At 37.1% G+C, this 24,618-nt stretch overlaps 1 protein-coding gene across 3 annotated transcripts in view; it reads left to right on the top strand.

The window, feature by feature from the left end:
* Window positions 1–24,618, top strand: part of SCN7A (sodium voltage-gated channel alpha subunit 7) — an 85,077-nt gene that overhangs the window by 2,916 nt on the left and 57,543 nt on the right. For all 3 annotated transcript variants that reach the window (XM_086370812.1, XM_086370806.1, XM_086370801.1), the window contains exons 2-6: window positions 15,393–15,631; window positions 18,734–18,846; window positions 19,191–19,280; window positions 20,315–20,443; window positions 22,194–22,285. In XM_086370812.1, coding sequence (XP_086226938.1) covers window positions 15,393–15,631; window positions 18,734–18,846; window positions 19,191–19,280; window positions 20,315–20,443; window positions 22,194–22,285 — 663 coding nt within the window. The remainder of the gene's footprint in view (window positions 1–15,392; window positions 15,632–18,733; window positions 18,847–19,190; window positions 19,281–20,314; window positions 20,444–22,193; window positions 22,286–24,618) is intronic.

The raw sequence follows: 24,618 nt of genomic DNA, 5'->3' as shown, positions 1-24,618 counted from the left end.
AAGCAATCCGCCATGTGCTGTCACCCACCATCATACGACACTAACTTGTATGGACAAACCTCATTTTCCCCTGAGTTGGTCCCCTTTTCTTCTATTAATATGGGCTAACCAAGGCCATGCAAACTAGGTCTTACCTCTGAAAAAGGTACACTTTTTCAGTGTACACTGAAAAAGGGAACCTTTAATATTAGAGAAAATTTTTGAGGTTGTACTCCATGCCGATACGGGGAACTCTCATTTGTCTAGATAACGTATCTCTATTGTGTACACAGCATTTCTGATTGGATTGACTCAGTTTGTTGCTGACTGAGGACAGCCAGCTCTGTGGACAGTTTTGATTGTGGTGACAGCCAGGTGCTGGATTGTATCAGCATCAAAGAGAAACTTAATGAAAATGTTGAAGCCCCCCTCAGGGAAATTTCTGATTTTAAAGATCAAAGATTACTCCGTCCAGGGCACTTGGTTTTAAACCAGGACATAAGAGGATGCTGACTGGGGGGCCATAGTCCCTGGTTGAATATATGGTGCTGAGTGGAATATTCCTTCTCTCCTTCTTTAAATGACACAGTGAGGCTCCCCATCCACCAACCTCTCATTCTTTGGGTTTTTGCTGAGACTGCATCGTCTAAGCACCTGATAAGGCTTTGGTTCTGGTCCATATCTGGTCTCACCCTAGTCTGTTTTATGGCTCCTCTCTAGTTGCTTTCCAATTTGAGAAGGAGTTAGTGTCTGTGTATTTGGTTCTACATTTGAAAAGCTAGAGTAGTTTCAGGGTGGTATAAGTAGATCCCGTAAAAGCAGACCTATGGTTTCAGAGTGACCAGGAGCAGAGGTAAAGAGCCAATACTAAGAAGCCTCTAGGGTTCCAGTGACTATTCGAGTTCTAGAATGTTTTTAAAATTTGTGTTCCACAGATTTGGTGGAGCCTGAAACCATAGGCCAGAGGGTCTCAGGATTGCTAATGAGTCTAGAAGTTACATACAAAGCAAGCTCTCCTTTGTATTATTTTCATAGGAGCAAGAATACTTTCCTCCCTCTTGAGACCTTAGCTCTTTAGGTGGCCTCTGGCCATTTCTTCTGATCAAGGGTCTGATTGACTAGGGTCATAAAAATAGCTAGTTCTGGAAAGATTCTGGCTTTTCCCCAGTGTGCTTGTTTTGGTGGCCTGGACAGGCACAGCTATAAATTATTATCATATCCATAGAAACAAGGAAACAAGGGACCCTGCTAGTGAACCATGAGGTTGCCATAGAGAAGCTCAAGAGGGCCTACTTAAAACCCAGGCAACTTTCCTTCATGTTCCTGGAACTCTTCTCTGCCTCCACTGCCAGTTCTAACTCTTAACCCTGGTGGGAGTTCATTTCCCATAGACACTTTCTCTCCTGCATCCTATCAAAGCATGCATTGACCTTTCCATTGACCTTTCCTTAGGCTTGTTCTTTTAAGTGGATGTGAAAAGAGACTGGGTGCTAAGACTCTCTCATAAGACACTCTTGTCCGAATTTCTTCTCCTCAGTATAAATCGTAACACTGTGAATGTGTGGTATCTAAATTCCTGAACTGCCTCTCTCTGGGAAGATGACTTTTCCAAAGACCTGATCTCTTGGTTATATTAGTGAACCATCACTAGAATTCGAGTCTGTTAGATTTGAGGAGAGTTCAGGTGGCTCAGACAGTAAAGAATCCACCTGCAATGCAGGAGACCTGAGTTTGATCCCTAGGTTGGGTAGATTCCCCTGGAGAAGGGAATGACTCCACTCCAGTATTCTTGCCAGGTGGGTTAAAGCCCATGGGTTGCAAAGAGTTGGATATGACTGAGCAACTAACCCTTTCACCTTTCACTTCAGTTCTCAAAGAAGAACTTTTAATTTGGGGGAAAGATGGAACATATTCCTTTGGATTTTTGCTGGTACTTATTTATTTCCAAGACTTCTTTCCTAAGTTTTAAATTCAGAAAAGTGCCCAGAATGAAAAATTCTTAAGAAATAAAATCAAAGCAAAGTGGCAATACATACTTATATTTTTGAGAAAATTACTTATTTATTACTTTCTTCTGCAGAATAACATACTCTAGGAATGTGTTGGCTGAAATTTTCACAGTGAGGGAGTTGAGTCCAGAATTAAGTGTATGTATTGAAGCCAAATCAGGATGACCACAGCTGTAGGCAGAATCTAGATTCAAGTGTAGAAGTCAGATAATCAAAGCTAAACAGGAAGTAAGCAACTGTAGTGAAAAATATGATCCCAAAGCAGAAAAAGAAATAGGCTGAAGTCACAGGGAACAGACAGCTATAAAATTCCAGGTGGATTGGCATTATTCTGGTCAATCTCCTTTATTCCTAAGCCTTCAGTGTGTAAACTTTACATTTCTGGATTTTAATAATGCATGTACACAATAAATTATGGTCAGATAGTACTTTTCAGGTGGCACAGTGGTAAAGAATCTGCCTGCTAATGCAGGAGACGCAAGAGACACGGGTTCAATCCCTGAGTCAGGAAGATCCCCTGGAGTAGGAAATGGTAACCCACTCCAGTATTCTTGCCTGGAGAATCCCATGGACAGAGGAGAGCCTGGTGGGTTACAGTTCGTGGGGTCACAGAGTCAGACATGACTGAGTGACTGAGCAAGCACTCATGAGTATAGAAATACTAACAAGAAAGCAACAGAGCTCTTTGACACCTTTTCAGTCCCTCTCCATAGACGTAGCAGTTTCTTCGTTTTAGAGGGAAAACATCATGCATGTGCAAGCATATATGCCACTGTGTAACTAATCCTCATAAAACATCTTAGTCAAAGATGTTCTTTGAATGCAGTGCAAGCTGTTCTCAACACTGTATTTTTCACTAAATAATTTATTTGGTGAATCTTTCCATATGAACTTAAACTTCAGCAACATATTCATAGGGCAGTTTAACTGCTGGGTGAAAGAGTTCATTCAGCATTATTTTAGGGAGTATTATCAAGCAGTCTTTCAGAAAAAAATGCAGTTGTTTACACTCTCAGCTGAACCATGAGAGGGCCCATTACTTCTGTATCCTAGCCTGCCAAAGATGGCATCCATTGGGAAGAATCTCAAGTATGTCTCTAGAGTTTTACTGCTAAAATTATTGATTGTTTTAATCTTACCATATCTTTCAAAATACCGTGACTCATCTTTCCTGGTGCTTCCTTAAAGACAATTAAAATATTTTTGTATCCTTCATGAGAAAAAAGCAATGCATCTAATATCATTTGAGTTCTAAACCCTGGGGAAGAAAATACAATTGAGAACTCTTGGTGAAAGGGCTTTGCATCAGAGAATTTAGCTGTGAGTCATTACAGAAACTGGGAAAGATGAAATATAAGCCATAATACATCTATGAAGTACAATCAAAAGGCTCCAATGAATAGAAATATGATCTAAATTCTTCACTTCACTAAAGCAGGTGTGGTTCCTATATTCTCAACAATCCAGAGATTCCAGTTAATCATTACATTAACTCTGTATCCCTCACTTATGTATGCAGTACATTCCAGTCTCCAAATGTTTACAGCCTTGTTACTACTATCATTACATTTTTTTGCAATTATCTGAATGTAATTGGTACAAGAGGCTTGCTGCATTATCCATGTCTAATAGCATAATTGTCTCAAAATAGCTTGGAAAACATGTGAGAAGTCTTTTTACCCTTTATTTCCTATTTCCTGTCAGAGTGAAATTGACATTTGCTGTTATCACTTCTCTATGGATCTATGGTGCTAATTTTTGCTTCATTGTTTTTAGTTTGCATTATCTTGCTGTACAGGTCTACATCTTTGTAGGTTATGCTAAATCTTTTGGTAAATGTATTAAGAGAATTAATATATATATATATATATATTATCCCTTACAGAGTAAAACATTTCATAATTCTCTTTGGCAAAGCTACTCTAGCATCTGTTTCTCATGCCTAGGATCAAGTCTACCTTCCCAGAAAGCATATGGGTTGATTACTTAGGTGCAGTAGTTTTAATTCCCTCAGGTGGGAAAAATGGAAGTGAAGAGGCTGTGAGTGCTCTGGACAGTCACCTCCTACATGTGCAATATCTGTCTTCCCAGCTTGACTGCATTACTGGTAGGCTGTGCTCCGGGAATCGAACTGAGGGACAGGGAAGCAATGCGTAACGGGATATGGAGGGAGAGAAGAAAACACTGACTTCCGGTAGCCCCTTTCTTCCCTGGCCTTCATGATCTCTAAGACGATGCAGCTGCAGTTGCTGACTGAGAATGCTGCTTATCCACACAGCCTCCTCCCTGGGAAATAAGCTGCAGAGGGGCCGAGCATGAGACGACTGGTTGAGTGACTGTGTCGTTCATCATCTAACTCAGAGGCTTTCCTTTGAAAAGGACAGTGAATGACATAAATAATTAGTTCTCAACAACAAAAATACAGTCAAATTGTCCCTAGAACCCTGTGATTCCTGGTCATGCTACTGAACTATGAAACTGAGTGGGTCAGAAACAAAAGGAAAGGGTGGAAGGGAAAAGTTAGATTTATTATCTTGGGGGGAACTGGGAGCAACAGGATAAGGTGGATGTTCCGGTTGCATATTTTATTTCAAACTTTAGACCTGTTTTGCACCAGGACATATGTAGTAGAATGGCAACATCTGGTAAGGTCAAGGCACCCACAGAATCAGAAAAATTCTAGAGCTGAGGGAGATAAGGGGTCCAGAGAGGTGAAAAGCATGTGATCCTTTGGAGAAGTGATTTTCTAAAGCAAGTATTTGCCTCAGAAATTCTGGTATAAGCCTCGTTTGTCTCTCATACTTGGGATATCAGAGAACATAAAACAACATGTAATGATGTCTCTGCTTGCTTTATGAGAGTGGTTGGATGAAGCATGGCTATCAGCCAAGGAATCTTTCTCTCTAGCAGGCTGCATCAGGTTCATCCCAAGGGGCCCTAGCCCAAGATACTCTGAAATTGTCTGTCTGGGTTGGGCTGCTGACTCCTACATTTTCAATATTAGCACTAATATCCAGTCAAGAGCTGATATAATTCAAATCAGGTGCAACAAGAAGGTATTCTTTCCCTACAACTCAGTATCGGGATGTTGATCCAAGGCCACCATCCTCTCCCCTTCTTCTCAGAGGCCTCAGGATTCATAAACTGCATGTTTGACACTCTCACATCTAGTCAACCACCCAGGACCACATTATTGAAAGTTTTGTGCCCATCTCAAGCTAACCTAGAGCCAGAGTAGGTGCTGGAGGCTTATGGTTGGCCTTAGATGACAACTGGTCCAGAGCTCTTCCATCTGATTTGCAGATTTAGGGCACTGTTTGTGGATCTATGAGCTTAGTTCCACTGGTCAGAAGCTGAGCATAAATGAAGGGCCAAAAAAAAAAAAAAATCCACAGTTTCACTTCAGATTGAGAGGATGCTTAAGGAGGTCAACTGGTTGTGAACGATCCCAAGAGCGCCAAGGTATAGTTCTAGTTCTGTATTTTTAAAACAAATATTGAGATCATATCTTATACGTCAGGGGAACAAGTTGCATCAAGGACATTAGGACTGAAGACAGCATATAGAATCTAGTTGCATGACAGAGCCCCTTTGAATTCCTTTGGGAAGTGGCAAAGAGTACTATTTTTTATTTTGTATTGTTAACTCCTAATATGGCTACTGGCCAGGAATTTTTGGTTAATGATCTAATAGATCTTTGGGTTCGTGAGAAGTACAATTCTAGGAAGATTCCAGTTCCATTACAATGTGCTCATTTTTTCAGTGTAACAAGGGGTAATTCAGAAATCCCAGAGGCCACTTTCACAAAGCAGTGGAAATTTTGAGAATACCTAGAAAAATTGGGAACATTGAGTGCTTTAGAATATTGAGTTAGACCACTTTCCTAGACTCACTGGTAGGGAACCAAAGCAGTTGTTTTCTTAGAAGATTCAAGTAAGACTAGTTAGGGTAGAACTAGCTTAACCTTTTATGTTCCTGGCAATTGGGCTTTCTGTTGCCTTTATCACTGTCAGAATAGTATTTTTTGTTGAGCTTGGAGACGCTCATTGGGATCCTATACCCAGTGATCTGCATCCCCACTTGGCATTTCAGCTGCCACTAAGCTTCCTGTTCATTGTTCTTAGACAATTTGCAATCAGATGCAGATAGACTGTTAACTGACGCTGGCCGGGATTTCCTATTGTGTGTATTGACTGTGTCATTCTGAAGTTTAAGGTCCTTGACTGTACTTCTTTCTTCAAGAAGAGAGATATTAATTCTCATTGTTGGAAAATTTGATGAACTCCCTGTAGAATCCAGACCCACTAGTGTTGGAGATGATTTGAATTTGCATCTCTTTTGCTTTGAAATAATATTTTTCAGAGATAACCAAGATAACTTGATTCTTATTTGTTTACAAGTCTGTCTCCCATTGCCCTTAAATTCAGTAACTATAACTTATTAATATTTACAGCACTGATACCTAGCTCAGTGGTGCTTAATAAATACATGTTCCACAAATGACTGATAAATATATGAATATCAAAAGCAAATACCATGGTTAAACTTATTGCCCTATATGACATGTCAAACTGCAGTAACAATCCTTAAAGGAAAATTAGAGCTCACTTTTTAAAAACATAGCTGAAACCAAAAAGCTAAAATATAGAATTATAAACATATATGATTGTAGAGATATTTTTGAGAGACTTGAGAGATATATTTTTGAGAGCGCTTGCAACCACTTTCTACAACATGTGCTGTGCTTAGTCGCTCAGTCATGTCCAACTCTTTGCAACTGCACGGACTGTAGCCAGGCTTCTCTGTCTGTGAAGATTCTCCAGGCAAGAATACTGGAGTGGGTTGCCATATCTTCCCAACCCAGATTTCGAACCCAGGTCTCCCACACTGCAGGCAGATTCTTTACCATCTGAGCCACCAGGGAAGTCTTCTGCAAGATAATATATTCCAATAATGCGTTAACAAGGGGTCTGAGATGGGTTAGGACAAAGAAACTAAGGGAGGATAGAGTTAAGCAATCAGGAAATCTGAAGCCACCAAAAAGCCCAGAACTGGGACCTGAAGTAGGTCAAGGCTAAGTTAGGCACACATGTTTTTGTTGTTCAGTCTCCCAATCATGTCCAACTCTTTGTGACACCATAGACTGCAGCACACCAGGCCTGCCTCTCACCATCCCCCAAAGTTTGCCCAAGTTCATGTCCATTGCATCATTGATGCCATCCAGCCATCTCATCCTCTGACGCCCTCTTCTCCTTCTGCCCTCAGTCTTTCCCAGCATCAGGGATTTTTCCAGTGAATCATCTGTTCACATCAGAGGACCAAAATACAAGACCTTCAACTTCAGCATCAGTCTTTCCAACAAGTAATCAGGGTTGATTTCCCTTGAGCTTGACCGGTTTGATCTCTTTGTTGTCCAGGGGACTTTCAGGAGTCTTCTCCAGCACCACAATTCAAAGGCATCAACTCTTCGGCACTCTGCCTTCTTTATGGTCCAGCTCTCACAAGCATACATGACCACTGGGAAAACCATAACCTTGACTGTATGGACAGTTGTTGGCAGAGTAATGTCTCTGCCTTTCAACACACTGTCTAGGTTTGTCATTGCATTCCTGCCAAGAAGCAGTTGTCTTCTGATTTCATGGCTCCAGTCACCATCCACAGTGATTTTAGAGCCCAAGAATAGGAAATCTGTCACTATTTCCACCTTTTCCCCTTCTCTTTGCATGAAGTAATGGGGCTGGATGCCATGATCTTAGGTTTTTTAATATTTAGTTTTAAGCCATTCTTTCACTGTCATTCTTCACCCTCATCAAGAGACTCTTTAGTTCCTCTTTACTTTCTGCCATTAGAGTGGTATCATCCACATATCTGAGGCTGTTAAGTTTTCTCCCGCCTATCTTGATTCCAGCTTGTAACTCATCCAGCCCAGCACTTCTCATGATGTGCTCAGCATATAGGTTAAACAGCATGACGGCAGACAGCCCTGTCATACTCCTTTCTCAATCTTGAACCAATCAGTTGTTCCATACAGGACTCTAACTGCTGCTTCATAACCTGCATACAGGTTTCTCAGGAGACAGGTAAGATGGTGTGGTATTCCCAACTCTTAAGAGCTTTCCACAGTTTCTTATGATCCACAGCCTTTTGTGTAGTCATTGAAACAGAGACAGGTGTTTTTCTGAAATTCCCTTGCTTTCTCTATGATCCAGCGAATGTTGGCAATTTGATCTCTGGTTCCTCTGCCTTTTCTAAACCCAGGTTGGACATCTGGAAGTTCTTCGTTTGCATATGTTAAAGCCTAGCATGAAAGATTTTAAACATGACCTTACCCACATGGGAGATGAGTGCAGTTGTTGGATAATTAGCACATTCTTTGATACTACTCTTCTTGGGAATTGGGATGAGAGTTGACCTTTTCCACTCTTGTGACCACTGGTGGGTCTTCCAGATTTGCTGGCATACTGAATGCAACACTTTGGTGACATCATCCTTTAGGGTTTTGAATAGCTCTCCTGGAATTCCATCACATCCACTAGCTTTATTAATAGCTGTGCTTTCTAAGGCCCAGTTGACTTCACACTCCAGAATGTCTGGCTCTGGGTGACTGACCACACCATCTTAGTAATCTGGTTCACTAAGATCTTTTTTGTACAGAGGAAAGACATGTATTCTTTCCATGTCTTCTTGATCTCTTCACTGTCTACTAGGTCTCTGCTGTTTCTGTCCTTATTGTGCCCATCTTTGGGCAAAGTGTTCCCTTGATACTTCTAATTTTCCCAAACAGATGTCTAGTCTTTCCGCTTCTGTTCTTTTCTTCTGTTTTATGCACTGTTCATTGAAGAAGGCCTTCTCGTCTCTCCTTGCTAGTCTTTGGGACTCTGCATTTAGTTGTATGTACCTTTCACTTTCTCCCTTGCTTTTCACTTCTCTTCTTTTTTCCAGCTATTTGTAAAGCCTCCTCCGACAACCACTTTGTCTTCATGCTTTTCTTTTTCTTTGGGATAGTTTGTTCACTGCCTCCTGTGCAATATTATGGACCTCAGTCCATAGTTCTTTAGGCACACTGTTAACTAGATCTAATCCTTTGGATCTATTCATTACCTCCACTGCATATTCATAGGGGATTTGATTTAAGTCATACCTGGCTGGCCTAGTGGTTTTCCTGGTTTTCTTTAGCTTAAGCCTGAATTTTGCTATGAGAAGCTGATGATCTGAGCCACAGTCAGCTCCTACTCTTGTTTTTGCTGACTGTATACAGCTTCTCAATCTTTGGCTACAAAGAATGTAATCAATTTGATTTTGGTATTGACCATTTTTTGATGTCCATGTGTAAAGTCATCTCTTGTGTTGTTGAAAAAGGGTGTTTGCTATGACCAGTGCATTATCTTGGAAGAATTCAGTTAGCCTTTGCGCTGCTTCATTTAGCCATTCCCTCCTCCAGGGGATCACATTTAGTCAGAATTCTCTGCTATGACCTGTCCATTTTGGATGGCCCTACACAGCATGGCTTATAGCTTCATTGAGTTATACAAGCCCCTTCACCATGACAAGGCAGTGATCTGTGAAGGGGTTGGCACACACAATGAGGAGAATTAACCAAAATTGGCTAAACCCTGGGCAGAACACAACTGTAGAGATTATAAAGACAAGAGCCAAAAATCAAATCATTTAAGTCAGGAAAGGGTGAAATAATCTCAGGGGCAAGAAAAAGTTGTATTAAAGAAAATGTTAGCTATACCGGAGTAAAGATATTCCAACACAGGAAAAATCCAAGAATATTAGTTATGCAGCAAGTGGAGTGAAGGCTGAACCAGTTTTTGGCAGCTAGAGTTTATATACACATGGGAATACAGTAGCTATTTTCATCAGATGTTTGATCTGCCCTAACAGCTGCCTTTCAGTCAGTCCTCACATGTAGAAATATTTCTGTTGTCCTCATATGTAGAAATATTTCTAGCTGTGCCACTTTAAATCATCAGGTTATAAACGTGGCATGTTTTGAATTATACTTGTTACAGTCCAAACTTGAGTTGACTTTGATACAATTCTTGCCAAAATCTTACTTTAGCAATTCAATTTTTTAGAAAAGCAGTCTAATGGACAGATTAACTATTAATCTTTCTATATTTTCCAGGCATTTGTGCTATATTAAGATCAATCACCAGAAAACACAGTGCCTGGATCATACTTCATAAATTCCCCACAGAAATGCTTTTACTGAATTATGATTTAATGATTAATAATTTACAGTCTGCACTCAGCTGTCTAAAAGTTATAGGCAAGCCAGTTTCATTTGATTAAGTGCTTCCATTTCTTTGTCATACTATAGAAGCCAGTGTCCGCTATCTATTTATTCATCTAGTCAACAACCATGTAGTCTCATTCAACATCAAAATCATGACTAAAGGAGTCTTTTGGTATCACTGACAGGGTAGGGAGAGAGAATTAACAGTGGCAGTCAGTACTGTGGAGCAGGCTCACATATATAGTCTGGTTTCATGTTGATGACCCTGTGAGATACAGGAGGGGTTCCGAAGTTTACCATTAAAGTCTCATAGCTAGTAGGTGGCAGACTGAGGAATCAAAGATTGTTGTGCTGTGAAGGGATAACAGAAAGAAAAAGAAGACTATATTTGGACTATACATATAGAATATGTGTGTGTATGTTAGTCACTCAGTCGTGTCTGACTCTTTTTCAACCCCATGGACTATAGCCTGCCAGGCTCCTTTGTCCATGGGATTTCCCAGGCAAGAATATTGGAGTGGGTAGCCTTTCCCTTCTTGAGGGGATCTTCTCCACCCAGGCATCAAACCTGGGTCTCCTGCATTGAAGTCAGATTCTTTACTATCTGAGCCACAAGGGAAGCCTTGTGGCAAAAATATTTTCATTAATGCTGGCATCTTTGCAATAAGTTTATGACATCCCTTTGTATCTACTTTTAAGGACAATAGTTTTTATATACATAAACTTAATAATGTTTCTTAGTAGTTAGAATATATCCCTAAAAATATAAAAGAAACATTTTTACTTAATATGAAATGATATTTGTAAAATGTTTTGATTTTGTTCATTCAATGCTGCATAGGTTTAGTTTATCTAATATTTAGCCCAAACTTTTAGGTCATATGATACTCTGTGAAAATTCAATTCAAAGATTCTAGGATTGGAAAGTTCTAAGACTATAAGGTCACAGTCAATGAATAACTCTTCTATAGATGGAATGATTTGAATTTTATCAACATTCTGATCCCATTTGAAGACCTTCCAGTTTACATGCATGCCTTTTGGGTGCGGTCATGGAATACAGCAGAAGAGAGAGTAACTGCCTCCTCCATTTTCCTTCAGTATAAATAAAGGTTATATTAACTTTCTTGGTAGACAAAATCAGCATTGATTTATATTGCAATTACTATTAAGTAAATCCCCTTGGCAGTTTTCTCTGCTGCAAATATATACTGACTGCATTTGTGCAGACAGGATGTTTTGGTTCAAATTTCAAAACCTGATGCATATTGCCACTATACTATTATTCTAATAAATTTGACCAATCATTCTAAGATATGACATTATATCACAGTTAAAAATTTTTATTTACTTCGAACCTATTATGTGCCAATCACTGTACTAGGCATTTCATTCACATTATTTGATTTTATCCTTACTTAACGTGAATAGGATCCCAATTTTATGACTGACAGTTTCAAGAATATAAGTAATTTAACTGAAACCTCTAAGAACAGAACAGAATTAGTAACAGAATTTAGGATTTCAATGTAAGTCTAATTCCTAAGTTTGTGATTTTGTTTATATTAGCCTATAACCATGAGCCATTAAGGAACAATTCAAGGAACTCCATGTAAGGAGTACAATTTTGAAAGCTTTTAAATTTTTTAAAGGAAGATTCTCTATGTAAGTAAGAGAAAACTTCAGTTGTTTGTAGTGTGTCTTCATAAATTGTACTTATTCAAAGCATTTTGATTCCCCTCAACAAAATTTGATATGTGAGGTATTACTATGTTATTGCTGTTCATTCATTCATGCGTGCCTGGCTCTGCCACCCCATGAATGACAGCATGCCAGGCTTCCTTGTCCTTCAGTATCTCCTGGAGTTTGCTTAAACTCATGTCCTTTGAGTTAGTGATGACATCCAACCATCTTACCCGACTCTGTCACCCTTTTCTCCTCCTGCCCTCAATCTTTCCCAGCATCAGAGTCTTTTCTAATGAGTTGGCTCTTTGCATCAGGTGGCCAAAGTATTGAAGCTTCAGCTTCACCATCAGTCCTACCAGTGAATATTCAGAGTTGATTTCCATTAGGATTAACTGGTTTGATCTCCTTGCTCTTCAAGGGACTCTCACGAGTCTTCTTCAACACCACAGTTTGAAAGCATCAGTTCTTTGACACTCAGCCTTCTTTATGGTCCAACTCTCACATCCATACATGACTACTGGAAAAACCATAGCTTTGACTATATGGACCTTTGTTGGCAAGGTGATGCCTCTGCTTTTTAATACACTGTCTAGGTTTATCATAGCTTCTCTTCCAAGGAGCAAATGTCTTTTAATTTCATGGCTACAATCACTGTCTGCAGTGATTTTAGAGCCCAAGAAAATAAAGTCTGTCACTATTTCCATTTTTTCCCTATTTGCCATGAAGTGATGGGACCAGATGCCATGATCTTTGTTTTTTGAATGTTGAGTTTTAAGCCAGCTTTTTCACTCTCCTCTTTCCATGTCTGGTTCTCACTGTTACTTCTTGACCTGCATACAGGTTTCTCAGAAGGCAGGTAAGGTGGTCTGGTATTCCCATCTCTTTAACAATTTTCTAGTTTGTTGTAATTCACACAGTGAAAGGCTTTGGTGTAATCAGTGAAGCAGAAGTAGATGTTTTTTTTGGAATTCCCTTAGTTTTTCTATGATCCAGTGCATGTTAGCAATTTGATCTGTTGTTCCTCTGCCTTTTCTAAATCTAGCTTGTACATCTGGAAGTTCTTGGTTCATGTACTGTTCATGTACTGTTCAAGCCTAGCTTGAAGGATTTTGAGCATATGGTGTGTATAAACAATTATTAATGGTCCTTTAATAAGTATTTTGTGCATGACTGAAGCAAGTTATTTGAAAAATAGGTAAATTTTTTGATGTGCAGTTATTAGTTTTCACTAATTTACAAAGAGGGTTCCAAGTTGATATATGTTAATATTTCTATTCCATATTTCTCTCTTTAAAATTGCTTAACACCCCATCCTTGCAATATTCTTTGAGAGTCTTGGGCATAAGCAGACATTGCTATTATGAAAATGTCCCTCTCTGTGGTCACAAATGACTGAACCAAGGGAAAATAAATCCATTGGATAGACTGAGTATCTTTTTATTTACATTTTTGGAAATAGAATTTATAGGTGGGAGTTTAAATTGAAAAATCAAATAAAGTTGAAGCAGGGGTAGCATTTTGTTCTATATACATTCTTAGAAGTGAGCATAGAAAGTCATTCTTTAGATACCTAATGCAGTAGGAATTAAAAGAAAAGCCAAGAAAACTGTGATGTCATGAAAGGTATAAGGAGTTGTCCCAGTGATTATTTTGCATTTTTACATTTCAGAATTAAGAAATGGACTATGTATCCTCTCCTTGGATGTCTGGAGATTATCATCTGTGTAGTTAAAATATCTCTTACAAGCCACTTATTTAAAGCTGTTACTAGTTTGATTCTCACAATGATTTATACTCCATTATTGTTAACCAAGTTATTTTTTTCCCTTACTTTCCACTAATAGCAAGTAATGGATTCAACTATTAAAAAACTCAATTTTGCACAACAGAGGAAAATTCTGGATTAGTGTATCTGTGTGTATGTTACATATGTATGTGATTTCTGTCTTATGACATACCATATCAATAGGATAAATTTACCTAAGGTTGGCACTATAAGAGACTATATATACAGAAAATGCTGCAATATCAAGTACAAAATTTCTGATCACTGCTTGCAGTAGTAGAATTGCAGTGAGGGTTAAAGAGAATGTATAAAGAATAGTCAGTTGTCACTGAGTAGAGTCACTTGAAGAGTTGGTTTTGACAGAAATTGGGCTGGAAAAAATCAGCAAAAGAACATATTTCTATGTAAAAGGAAATAATGTTTCATAAATGGAGAATTGATACATGAAATTATATTTAATGAAGGCTAATTCAAGTGGCCTGTAGAATAACTTGAAATAGATAAAGACTAGAATTGAGAAAAACCTGTAAAGACTACTGGAGCAATCCACAGATAGGATTACAAAAGTGGCTACCTTGATGTAGGTGTATGAACAATGGATAATATTTAAATAACTGATGGAAAACTATTGTAAGAAAATTATTTTTTTCTAAGGAATTAGTGACAAAGAAAAACATTTTATGAGTAATTTTCAAAGTAATGAGTTTATATGTAATTTTACAATGACTGTTAGGTTAAAAAGTAGTTTTAGTCTTGGGAAAAAACAACAAATTTTGTTTTTACTTGTTAAATTGCTGTCATTGGTGGGTTGACACATAGATGATTGAGGGAAGGGAGTGTTTTGGGAAATGTACTTGGTGAATACCTATTTATAGTAGTTAAACTCTGTGTTTGCCTATATATTTACCAAAAAGATGAGGTAAAAGAGGGAAAAGCAAAACTTTAAAGGATATCAAAGTTGAAATTTTGGGGGAAAAACTAAGTCAAAGGAAGTGATCAGAGCTGTAGGAAGAGATACAGAAGAGTGGGTCACAGAGCCAATGAAAATTGAGTTTAGAGAAGGAAAGTCTAGTCAATGACTAAATACAGCTGAGAGTGAAATGATTGGGTTTGGTCTTCCAACAATCTGTAGCCACTTTAGAACTTTTTCATTACAGGGGAGAAACTGAAAGGCAGATTTCAGCAGATGAAAGAGGACTCAATGGATGAGTAAATGAAATAGAATGAGTTATTGATGAAACTACAAATTAAGTCTAATATTAAGGGAAACAAAACCAAGTTTAACTCAGTCGTGTCCGACTCTTTGCAACCCTGTCGGCTGTAGCCCACCACGCTCCTTTGTCCATGGGATTTTCCAGGCAAGAGTACTGGAGTGGGCTGCCATTTCCTTCTCCAGAGGATCTTCCCGACCCAGGGATCAAACCCAGGTCTCCCGCATTGTAAGCAAGATGCTTTACTGTCTGAGCCACCAGGGAAATCCTAATATTAAGGGAAACAAAACCAAGATTAAAAAAAAAAAAACAAAAAACCAAGATTAATAACTCAGATTTCTCTTAAGTGCAGGAATTTTCATGGAGTGCGTTGTTTGCCATTCCCTTTCATTCATATCCTAGCCTTCTGTACTTTAATTTTTTCCTTTATTATATCTAAATCTTATATAGAAATGAAGAAAATACTTTTCTTGCAGGGGCAAAATTGAAAATGGCTTCCCCAGAACCTAAGAGCCTGGTCCCTTTCACCAGAGAGTCTCTTGAAGTTATGGAACAGCATAGTGCTAAAAAGCCCAGTGAGGAAGACAAAGAAGATTTAAAACCGAACTGTGACTTGGAAGTTGGAAAAGAGCTTCCATTTGTTTATGGAAATCTTCCTCAAGCAATGGTGTCAGAGCCACTGGAAGATGTGGACCCATACTACACTAATAAAAGGGTAAGGATTAATTAGGTTTACTGTGGCTATATTTTTATTTATTTTCCAGACATGCAAACAACTGTAATTGAGAAAGAATGAAAAAAGACAGAAGAATAAGTGAAGAGGTAATTTTAAGTTACAGAAAACTGGACAAAACATTTCACATATATTTGAGATTTTTGTCAAAACTGATTATTTGCCTGGTAGATTAGTTTGTTTGGGATAACTGTACTTTGTATGTAATAAGCTATACTGGCATACCTTAATGTTTCATTTTATGGGAGCATCATGGTTGGCTATTTAAGGGTATTGATTTTAAAATAACTATAATATAAAATTTCAATTATATGTACACCAGTTTCAACTGTTCACCTTGATGTGCTTACTCAGTAGTTAGGGAAATAAAACCAAACTATATTTCATTCATAAATTTTATTCACTCATACAGTCACATCCTATCTTATTCCCAGAATGATTTGAGAAAATTACTAAATATTTGACAATTCAGCAAGAAGCACAAAATGATGAAAATAAAAACGATTATGCTTAGAAAAGACAGAGATCTGTGCGGACTGACAAAGCTGGAATAATCTTGAATTACAGCTTCAGGAACACTTCAGTTTTTACAAGGCAAAAATCTTCTGTGAACAGTCAAGAGCAGAGATTAATTCTGAAATAAGGAAGAGGTGGGCTGATGATAGAACTGGAACCCTGTAGTTGTTGTAAATTGTGGGAAATAAGATGAGAGAATGGAGATGACAACATGGCTTTAATGTGATGGCCAAAGTACTGATGTGATCAAAGCAATGTTTAAGTAAGATTAATCTAGAGACTTCTACATGACTATTTCGTGGTAATGATAGAGTCAGAAAGATGAAATAGGAAAGAGACTAATCCAGGCCTGAAGTCAAGAAGTCTGGATTCTAAGAGTGCCTTGGAGACAGAGGTGACACACTTGAGAAGAAACAGCAGGATTTGAAGACTGGTTAATCACTTCATGGGAAATAGATGGGGAAACAGAGCAAACAGTGTCAGACTTTATCTTTTTGGGCTCCAAAATCACTGCAGATGGTGACTGCAGCCATGAAATTAAAAGATGCTTACTCCTTGGAAGGAAAGTTATGATCAACCTAGATAGCATATTCAAAAGCAGAGACATTACTTTGCCAACAAAGGTCCGTCTAGTCAAGGCTATGGTTTTTCCTGTGGTCATGTATGGATGTAAGAGTTGGACTGTGAAGAAGGCTGAGTGCCAAAGAATTGACGCTTTTGAACTGTGGTGTTGGACAAGACTCTTGTCCAACACCACAGTTCAAAAGACTACAAGGAGATCCAACCAGTCCATTCTGAAGGAGATCAGCCCTGGGATTTCTTTGGAAGGAATGATGCTAAAGCTGAAACTCCAGTACTTTGGCCACCTCATGCGAAGAGTTGACTCATTGGAAAAGACTCTGATGCTGGGAGGGATTGGGGGCAGGAGGAGAAGGGGACGACAGAGGATGAGATGGCTGGATGGCATCACCGACTCGATGGATGTGAGTTTGAGTGAACTCTGGGAGTTGGTGATGGACAGGGGGGCCTGGCGTGCTGCAATTCATGGGGTTGCAAAGAGTCAGACATGACTGAAAGCTTCTGACAAAAATGAAGTAATTATAAAAAAAGGTCAAACTTGGGGAAGGTAAGAATTAACCCCATTGTGGACAAATGTAATTTGATATTCTTTGATATTGTAGTACATTCAATACTTTTACCAAATGGGTGAAAAGAAGATGAATCAGTCCCAGGTGGCACAAGTGGTAAAGACCCCACCTGTCAATGCAGGAGATGTGAGAGATGTGGGTTCGATCCCTGGATAAGGAAGATCCCCAGGAGGAAGGCATGGCAACCTTCCACTCCAGTAGTCTTGCCTGGAGAATCCCAAGACAGAGGAGCCTGGCGGGTTACAGTCCATAGAGTTTCAAAGTCAGACATGACTGAAGGGACTTAGCATGCATGCTGGATGGAAGGCAAAGAGATCATTCTGTTAATCACAACTCTTTCAAATACTTTGCATGGTGGAAGCATGTTGACATTTTACAGTATAAGTGTATATATTAAAAAGATTCCAATATCCTTATATGCCTTTTATGCTATACATTATATAATGTTATTATATTGTAGTCTATATAATGTTTGCAATGTGTAATATGAGGGCTTCCCTGATGGTGCATGGATTCAGTCATTGGGTCAGGAAGATCCCTTGGAGAAGGAAATGGCAACCAACTCCAGTATTCTAGCCTGGGAAATTCCATGGACAAAGGAGCTTGGCAGGGCTACAGTCTATGGGGTTGCAAAAGAGTTGGATGGGATTTAGGGACTAAACAACAACAGCAATGTATAATATGGTTATGCATACAACACATGAATGAATTTTCCAAATGGATATGTATGTATAACAAAAGTGCATATATGTGTGTGTATACAATTCTGTGTGTTTATATATGCAGACACATACACACATATATTATGTGTATCTGTATTTTACACACATAAGTGCTTTTTAAGACATTTCTGATTTTTCTTTTTTTGGACAGTTAATACTTCAGTATACCAACAGATTAGTTTTACATGATATAAATTTTTGTGTTAAATATATTTATGTCAATGATAACATACAAGCATGGTTACATACCATAGAAAATTACTGATGACTAAGATAATGTTTGCATGAATTGGGTGGGTCACTTTTGCTACTGCAGTCTCATACCTTATTTGCTTCAAAATAAAATTAACTTATTTTACATTTATTGAATTTTAGTATGCTAAAGTGGATACTCTTGAGCCATCAAGCTATAGATTTCTTTCTATTACATCAATTCTGCAGGAAAAATACAGATTGGTGTGTGGCAAATGGTTTTCTTAGGTAGAACACTGGCAAAAAATGTGTGGTAGATAAGCCTAAATATGAATAAAACTAGCTTAAAAACCTTTCCATTTGATTTAATCTGTGAATGGATATCAAAATTTAAGTATAAATGTTAGACTTCATGACTGAAATGGTCATTGGAAAATGTTGCATAATTGATAAGATCATAATTCTCAGTTCTAATTTCACTTGATTTTCATTTTTTCTTCTTATAGACTTTCATAGTATTAAATAAAAAGAGAACAATATTCAGATTCAATGCTACCTGGTGTACATTGTCTCCTTTCAATTCAATCAGAAGAGCAACCATTAAGATTTTGGTACATCCATATCCTTTTCTGTTGGTTTTAAACTGTACTAACATCAAATGAAACTATTCTATTCAAATATTGCTGCAGTAAACTTTTTAATTAACATATCATTTTATGTCAAACTGAAATCTTGGTTATAAATCCAGTGTGTTCCATATTTGAAAATACATTTAAAATATATTTTCTAGTGCACACAAGTAGTGGTAGCAAATCTTAATCCTCGTTGCTTTTCAATATAAATAGTACATTTTTGAAACTTAAGAAACTGTGTGATCTCATGTGTGTACATACATATAAACAGATTATAGAAATGTATTTTAAACATTATTTTTATTACTATTGTTCCTTGACTGTAACTTACCTTTTTCCGACTATTCATTTTGGTCAGCGTCCTGACTGACGGCATATATATGTCCATGACTGATTTGCCAAAATGGGGGCCAGCATTGCAGTAAGTTATATAATTTTATTGTGTATAATCGCATATATGATTATATTTTATATTTAACACATTGTTATAGTACATTATATACTACATATTATGACATGGTACAAATTAATATTTATAATTTACATGTAATATACATTGTACATAATATAATACACATATTCCACAATTGATAAATTTTCTGAATAAAATATATACACATGTTGTTAATCAATTTTAATGTTTTTCTTCCCATCATTACTCTTAATTGGATTTTAAATGCTTCTATTTCCCAGCATGTTAGGTTCACAAGATAGAGATGCTTGAGCCTTTAGCTATATATGTGTTTATGTCTGTGGCTTCATGTAAGTGAGGCTTTATTTTTATTCTAATGATTGATATATTTCAGTGCTTCAGATTTTCTTTACTATTGCAGTCCCACACCAAATTTGTTTCAAACTCAGATAACATTTTCCTGTCTAATTTTCCTGTCTATTCTTTAGAAAGATATCTTTTTATTCCTTTCTGTTCTACTCCTCTTTCCTTGGGGGTGTGAGTAGCTTACCTTGCATTAGAATACAAAAATGGAAAGGCCCATTAGGTTTTCTAGAGAAGAAAACCTTCTTGATGCCACCCCTCAAGGTTTCTATTCTTAAAATTAGTTAACTTTGGAAGGTAAATATGTATTATACTGATTCACTGTAAAAATTTTTGTATATGTAGATAATAAGTTCTTTCATACTTGCCTACATTTTGTTACTTATTGCTGGACTCCCAATGTGGGATAAATTTGATATTTTGTGTTTGTTCTTTACTTAAATATATATAAACATAACCCTGGGCTAAAATTTGTTGAAAAAAAATTGATAGCCAAATCTCATGGTTAATGTTTTAAGACTCAGGAAGCCCTAACTAAAGCCCTATCCTATGGTTGTCTAGTTGGTTGGTTGATTGATTGCCAAATAATTATCATAGACATATATTTCAGAATTATGAAATATTGGTTTCATTTTTAATATGAAAAGTCATATGAAAATTATGTGAAATTTTTTCTGCAGGAATACTTTGCTTGGAATTTATACATTTGAAATACTTGTAAAACTCATTGCAAGAGGCATCTGGGCAGGACCCTTTTATTTCTTTGGTGATTCATGGAACTGGCTTGATTTCAGTGTAACTTTATTTGAGTGAGTACTCCTTTTAAGTTGCAAACATCATAATATTTGCTTGCTAAGAAAATGCTTTTCATAAAGAAACATTGAGGTTGACAGAATTTTCTGCCTGTAAAATTCTATGAGTACAGAACGATTCATAAATCATAGACATAGTGAGTTCTCTTAGGCAGCTCCAACTGAACTAATCCTGACTATGCATTGAAAATTAAAGGAATGGGAATCTCTGTTTTCTACCTGAAGCAAAAACAATAGAGGAATAAATTAAAGGAATAATAATCTCTGTTTTCTACCTGAAGCAAAAACAATAGAGGTTGAATTTTTTGCACTTGAGGTGATTATGTTCGGTGACCAGAAAATATCCTGGAGACTTAGGAGAGGATTCCAACATATTTGATTCTGTTAATCTATATTGCTTAAGAACAGGAAATATTCTAATTATCAGAATAAGATATTTTATATACATGCACATTTTTCTAGAATGATACATTAAATTCTAATAATTTACACATGTATTAATTTTTTTCAATCCTTCTATTTAATGTACTCTATTTTATGGCTAAAGAAATTGTCACAGGCATCAAATTCCTGTTAAACATAATTTAAAGTAATACTCTATTTGTAGAGTTAGTGTCAATTTTTTTAAAAAAGAAATAACCTTTATAATGAACAGATTAGTTTCTTCCATGTAGTGAGCAGTCAAAAAATAGTATCTAATATCATTGAAATTATTATCAGTACTTCTGAAGTCACTAGTATTATTTCTCTTCTTGCCATTGCTATTAGCTAAAATTTGGCTAACGCAACTAAGGGCTCTCAGTATGTGAAGATGCTTTGCTATGAACTATACATTGATTAGGAGAAGGCAATGGCACCCCACTCCAGTACTCTTGCCTGGAAAATCCCATGGACGGAGGAGCCTGGTGGGCTGCAGTCCATGGGATCGCTAGGAGTCGGACACGACTGAGCGACTTCACTTTCACTTTTCCCTTTCATGCATTGGAGAAGGAAATGGCAACCCACTCCAGTGTTCTTGCCTGGAGGATCCCAGGGACGGGGGAGCCTGGTGGGCTGCCGTCTATGGGGTCGCACAGAGTCGGACACGACTGATGCGACTTAGCAGCAGCAGCAGCATACATTGATTAACTAATTTAATCTCCCCCAAATCCTCAGAATTAGAAAGTACCCTTATCCTTACTTTTTACATTTGAGGAAACTGAGGCAAAATAAGTTAAGTAATTTTTTCATATCACACAACTAGTAAATAGTAGAGTCTATATTTCTCTACCAGCAGTCTGGCTCTAGAGACTGTGTCCTTAACCAACATACATTTGACTTCTGCGACCATCACCGTCACCACTGTCATCGTCATCACCATCATTATCAGCACCAGGAGTTTAAATACTTAAAATAAATCTTATTCCTTTCAAAAGCTATGTATTTTCTTATTTTAACTATATTTTCAAACCAATAAGATTGCAAAATATGAACATAATATAGAGTATTTGATGAAATTTTGACCACTTAAAGTGTCAAGCTTTTATAAACTCTCATAATTTGTAGATTAATGTTTACTTGATTACCTTGCACTGTAGAAATCTTTGCCTTCCAATCAATAATAAACCTGTTTGCAAAATGCAATAATGAAAGCGAGTGAATATTTGCATATCTGGTTTTAGAAACAAGCTTCAAATATTATAAAAAGCCAAATGTCAGTAACATAAACTCAATATGATTTATAAACGACTTTAATTTAATTCCACAGGCATATTTCAAGATATTCACCTCTAAATTTCATTTCAGTATGTAGAATTATGAGAAATTTGAGAATTTTGAAAATTATTCCTTTAAACCAAGGTAAGAAAAAGTATCAAGTTCTTTGTCTTCATTTTGCTTCATGTACTTCCATGTATTCGTTTGAACGGCCTTGCCATTGCTTAGAGAAATGTTGTTAAACAACATTTCATCTTTGAAATAAATGAATATAAGATCAAATATCAAATTTATTTGTCACTCCTGGAATGGAAAGGAAAAAAATACATTTGTTACTTATTTGAAGTGATTTCAATGCTTATGATAACAAAATGTAGAACTCAATCAAAATAAGTTACTTCCTTATTTTTTCCTGTTTCTTTAATTTTATGTCTTAAATATGAAATACTAAAATTGTCCTTAGACTTCTGAATGAATTAGCAGTCCAGACAGTTATCTAATCCATCCTCTTCTTTTCCTCATTGAATCTAAGAGCCAGTTGAAATGAACAAAGTTATATAAAATAAGTACCCTTTTACTCTCAGTGCTTGGATAGGACGTATTCCACATGCCACAACATTCAAGAAGGTTCTGTTAAATAATGTACAGCCATGACCACATTGATGGAAGATGCAGAGGAGTAATTTACACATCCCATTACTGAATGTGTCTTGGGGAAGCCTACTAATACCTTCTGATTTGTTGTTCAGAATGAATAAAAACAATAAGATAGGAAACTTCACTCAGAGTTTTTTTTTTTTTGGCTGTTATGAGTCAGAGGTTTTATCAAATAATTGAATGAATAAACCCACGAAGTAGTGTGATAACACCAAAAATAAGATCTGCAAGCAACGTTCGTCCACTGGAACGTATGAAGAAGGCCAGATAAATGCATACTCTGTACTTGGAGTCCAGGCTGGGCAAAACAGCAAAAACATTGGGGAAATGTGATAATAGATGCCTAACCTTGTGGATATGACTTCCCTGGTGGCTCAAACAGTAAAGCGTTTGCCTACAATGTGGGAGACCCAGGTTCAGTCCCTGGGTCGGAAAGATAGGCTGGAGAAGGAAATGGCAACCCACTCCAGTATTCTTGCCTGGAAAATCCCATGGACGGAGGAGCCTGGTAGGCTACAGTCCATGGGGTTGCAAAGAGTCAGACATGACTGAGGGACTTCACTTCAGTTGTGGATATACTGAAACATTGAATAGTACACATTAAACAGGTGAATTGTATGGTTTATAAATTATATCTCAATAAACCTGTTTGATAAAAATGGTCTGTGGCATGGTAGTTTCACCAAGCACAGTGAAGAAACCAGCAATGAGAAATGTCCTTGCAGGAATTTCCACAGTCTTAGTTCTTTTACTACTCTCCACAAATTACTGGAACGTAAGTTGTATCTCCTTCATCTTCATCTTAGAATTAGAGGTAAAGATTATAGAGGAATTCAGGTAAATCCAAGTAGAATATAGTAACTAGAATTGGGAGCATACAGGCTGGTATGAATTGCTCTTTTTTTTTCAAAGGAGAAAACGACCAAGGCACATACTGGTTATACAAGTGTGTATGAAAACAAGGAAGAAAGGAAAACACACTATTCAAGAGAATGAAAATAATCCTTTTCCTCTTAAAAATGTACTCTAAGGCATAAAGTGTAAGCCAGTTTATAAAAGTGAGTAAAGTGAGTATAACTGAGTTAAAATTGTCTGTCAAGATGTAGAGACTTGAGCTTCTTTGGGGTCCAAGTGCTGGTTGACAATCTGCCTGCCAAGGCAGGGGACACTGGTTCCATCCCTGGCCCAGGAGGCTCCTAGACGGCACCGGGCAACTAAGCCCATGCACCGCAACTGGAGAGTAGCCCCTGCTCGCCATAACTAGAGAAAACCTGTGTGCAGAAACAAAGACCAAGCAGAGCCAAATTAAACATTAATTAATGAAAGAAACATATAGACTTTAAAATTAAACCAGACATAAGTTAGAATCCACAAAAGATACACTAAACTAAAACAAAATGAAAGTTTAAAAGTAAAAAGAAGGAAAAAGTTATACCAGGAAATCAAAATCAAAATTGACATATGGTTCAGAGCTTTGAATGGTAGGTAGCAGTGAATGGAAGATAGCAATGAAAATTATTAATAAATTTGAGTCTATAAAGTGTGATGGTGACTTCTTTTTATCATCGATTAAAATATTGACACTAAAAAAAAAAATTGACACTAAAATTAAAGCTCCATAAGAAGCTTGATTTTATATATTCTGTATAGAATATATTTATGTCATAGCAATATTAATAACAATATTTTGTATTTATACATGTATATTTTAATTTATATATATTCTATAATATCACTATTATAGATAAAATATTTGCATGAGTTTATGTTTATATGCACACATACCTTCTTACTTATATTTAAGAATTTCCATTCCTAAA

The sequence above is a fragment of the Bos grunniens genome, chromosome 2 (genome assembly GCF_055505025.1).
Source record: "Bos grunniens cultivar Pamir isolate PY7600 chromosome 2, Bosgru_T2T1.0, whole genome shotgun sequence".
Classification (NCBI taxonomy): Eukaryota; Metazoa; Chordata; class Mammalia; order Artiodactyla; family Bovidae; genus Bos; species Bos grunniens.
The sequence above is the reverse complement of the archived record's forward strand: the minus strand, read 5'-3'. Positions and strand labels throughout refer to the sequence as shown.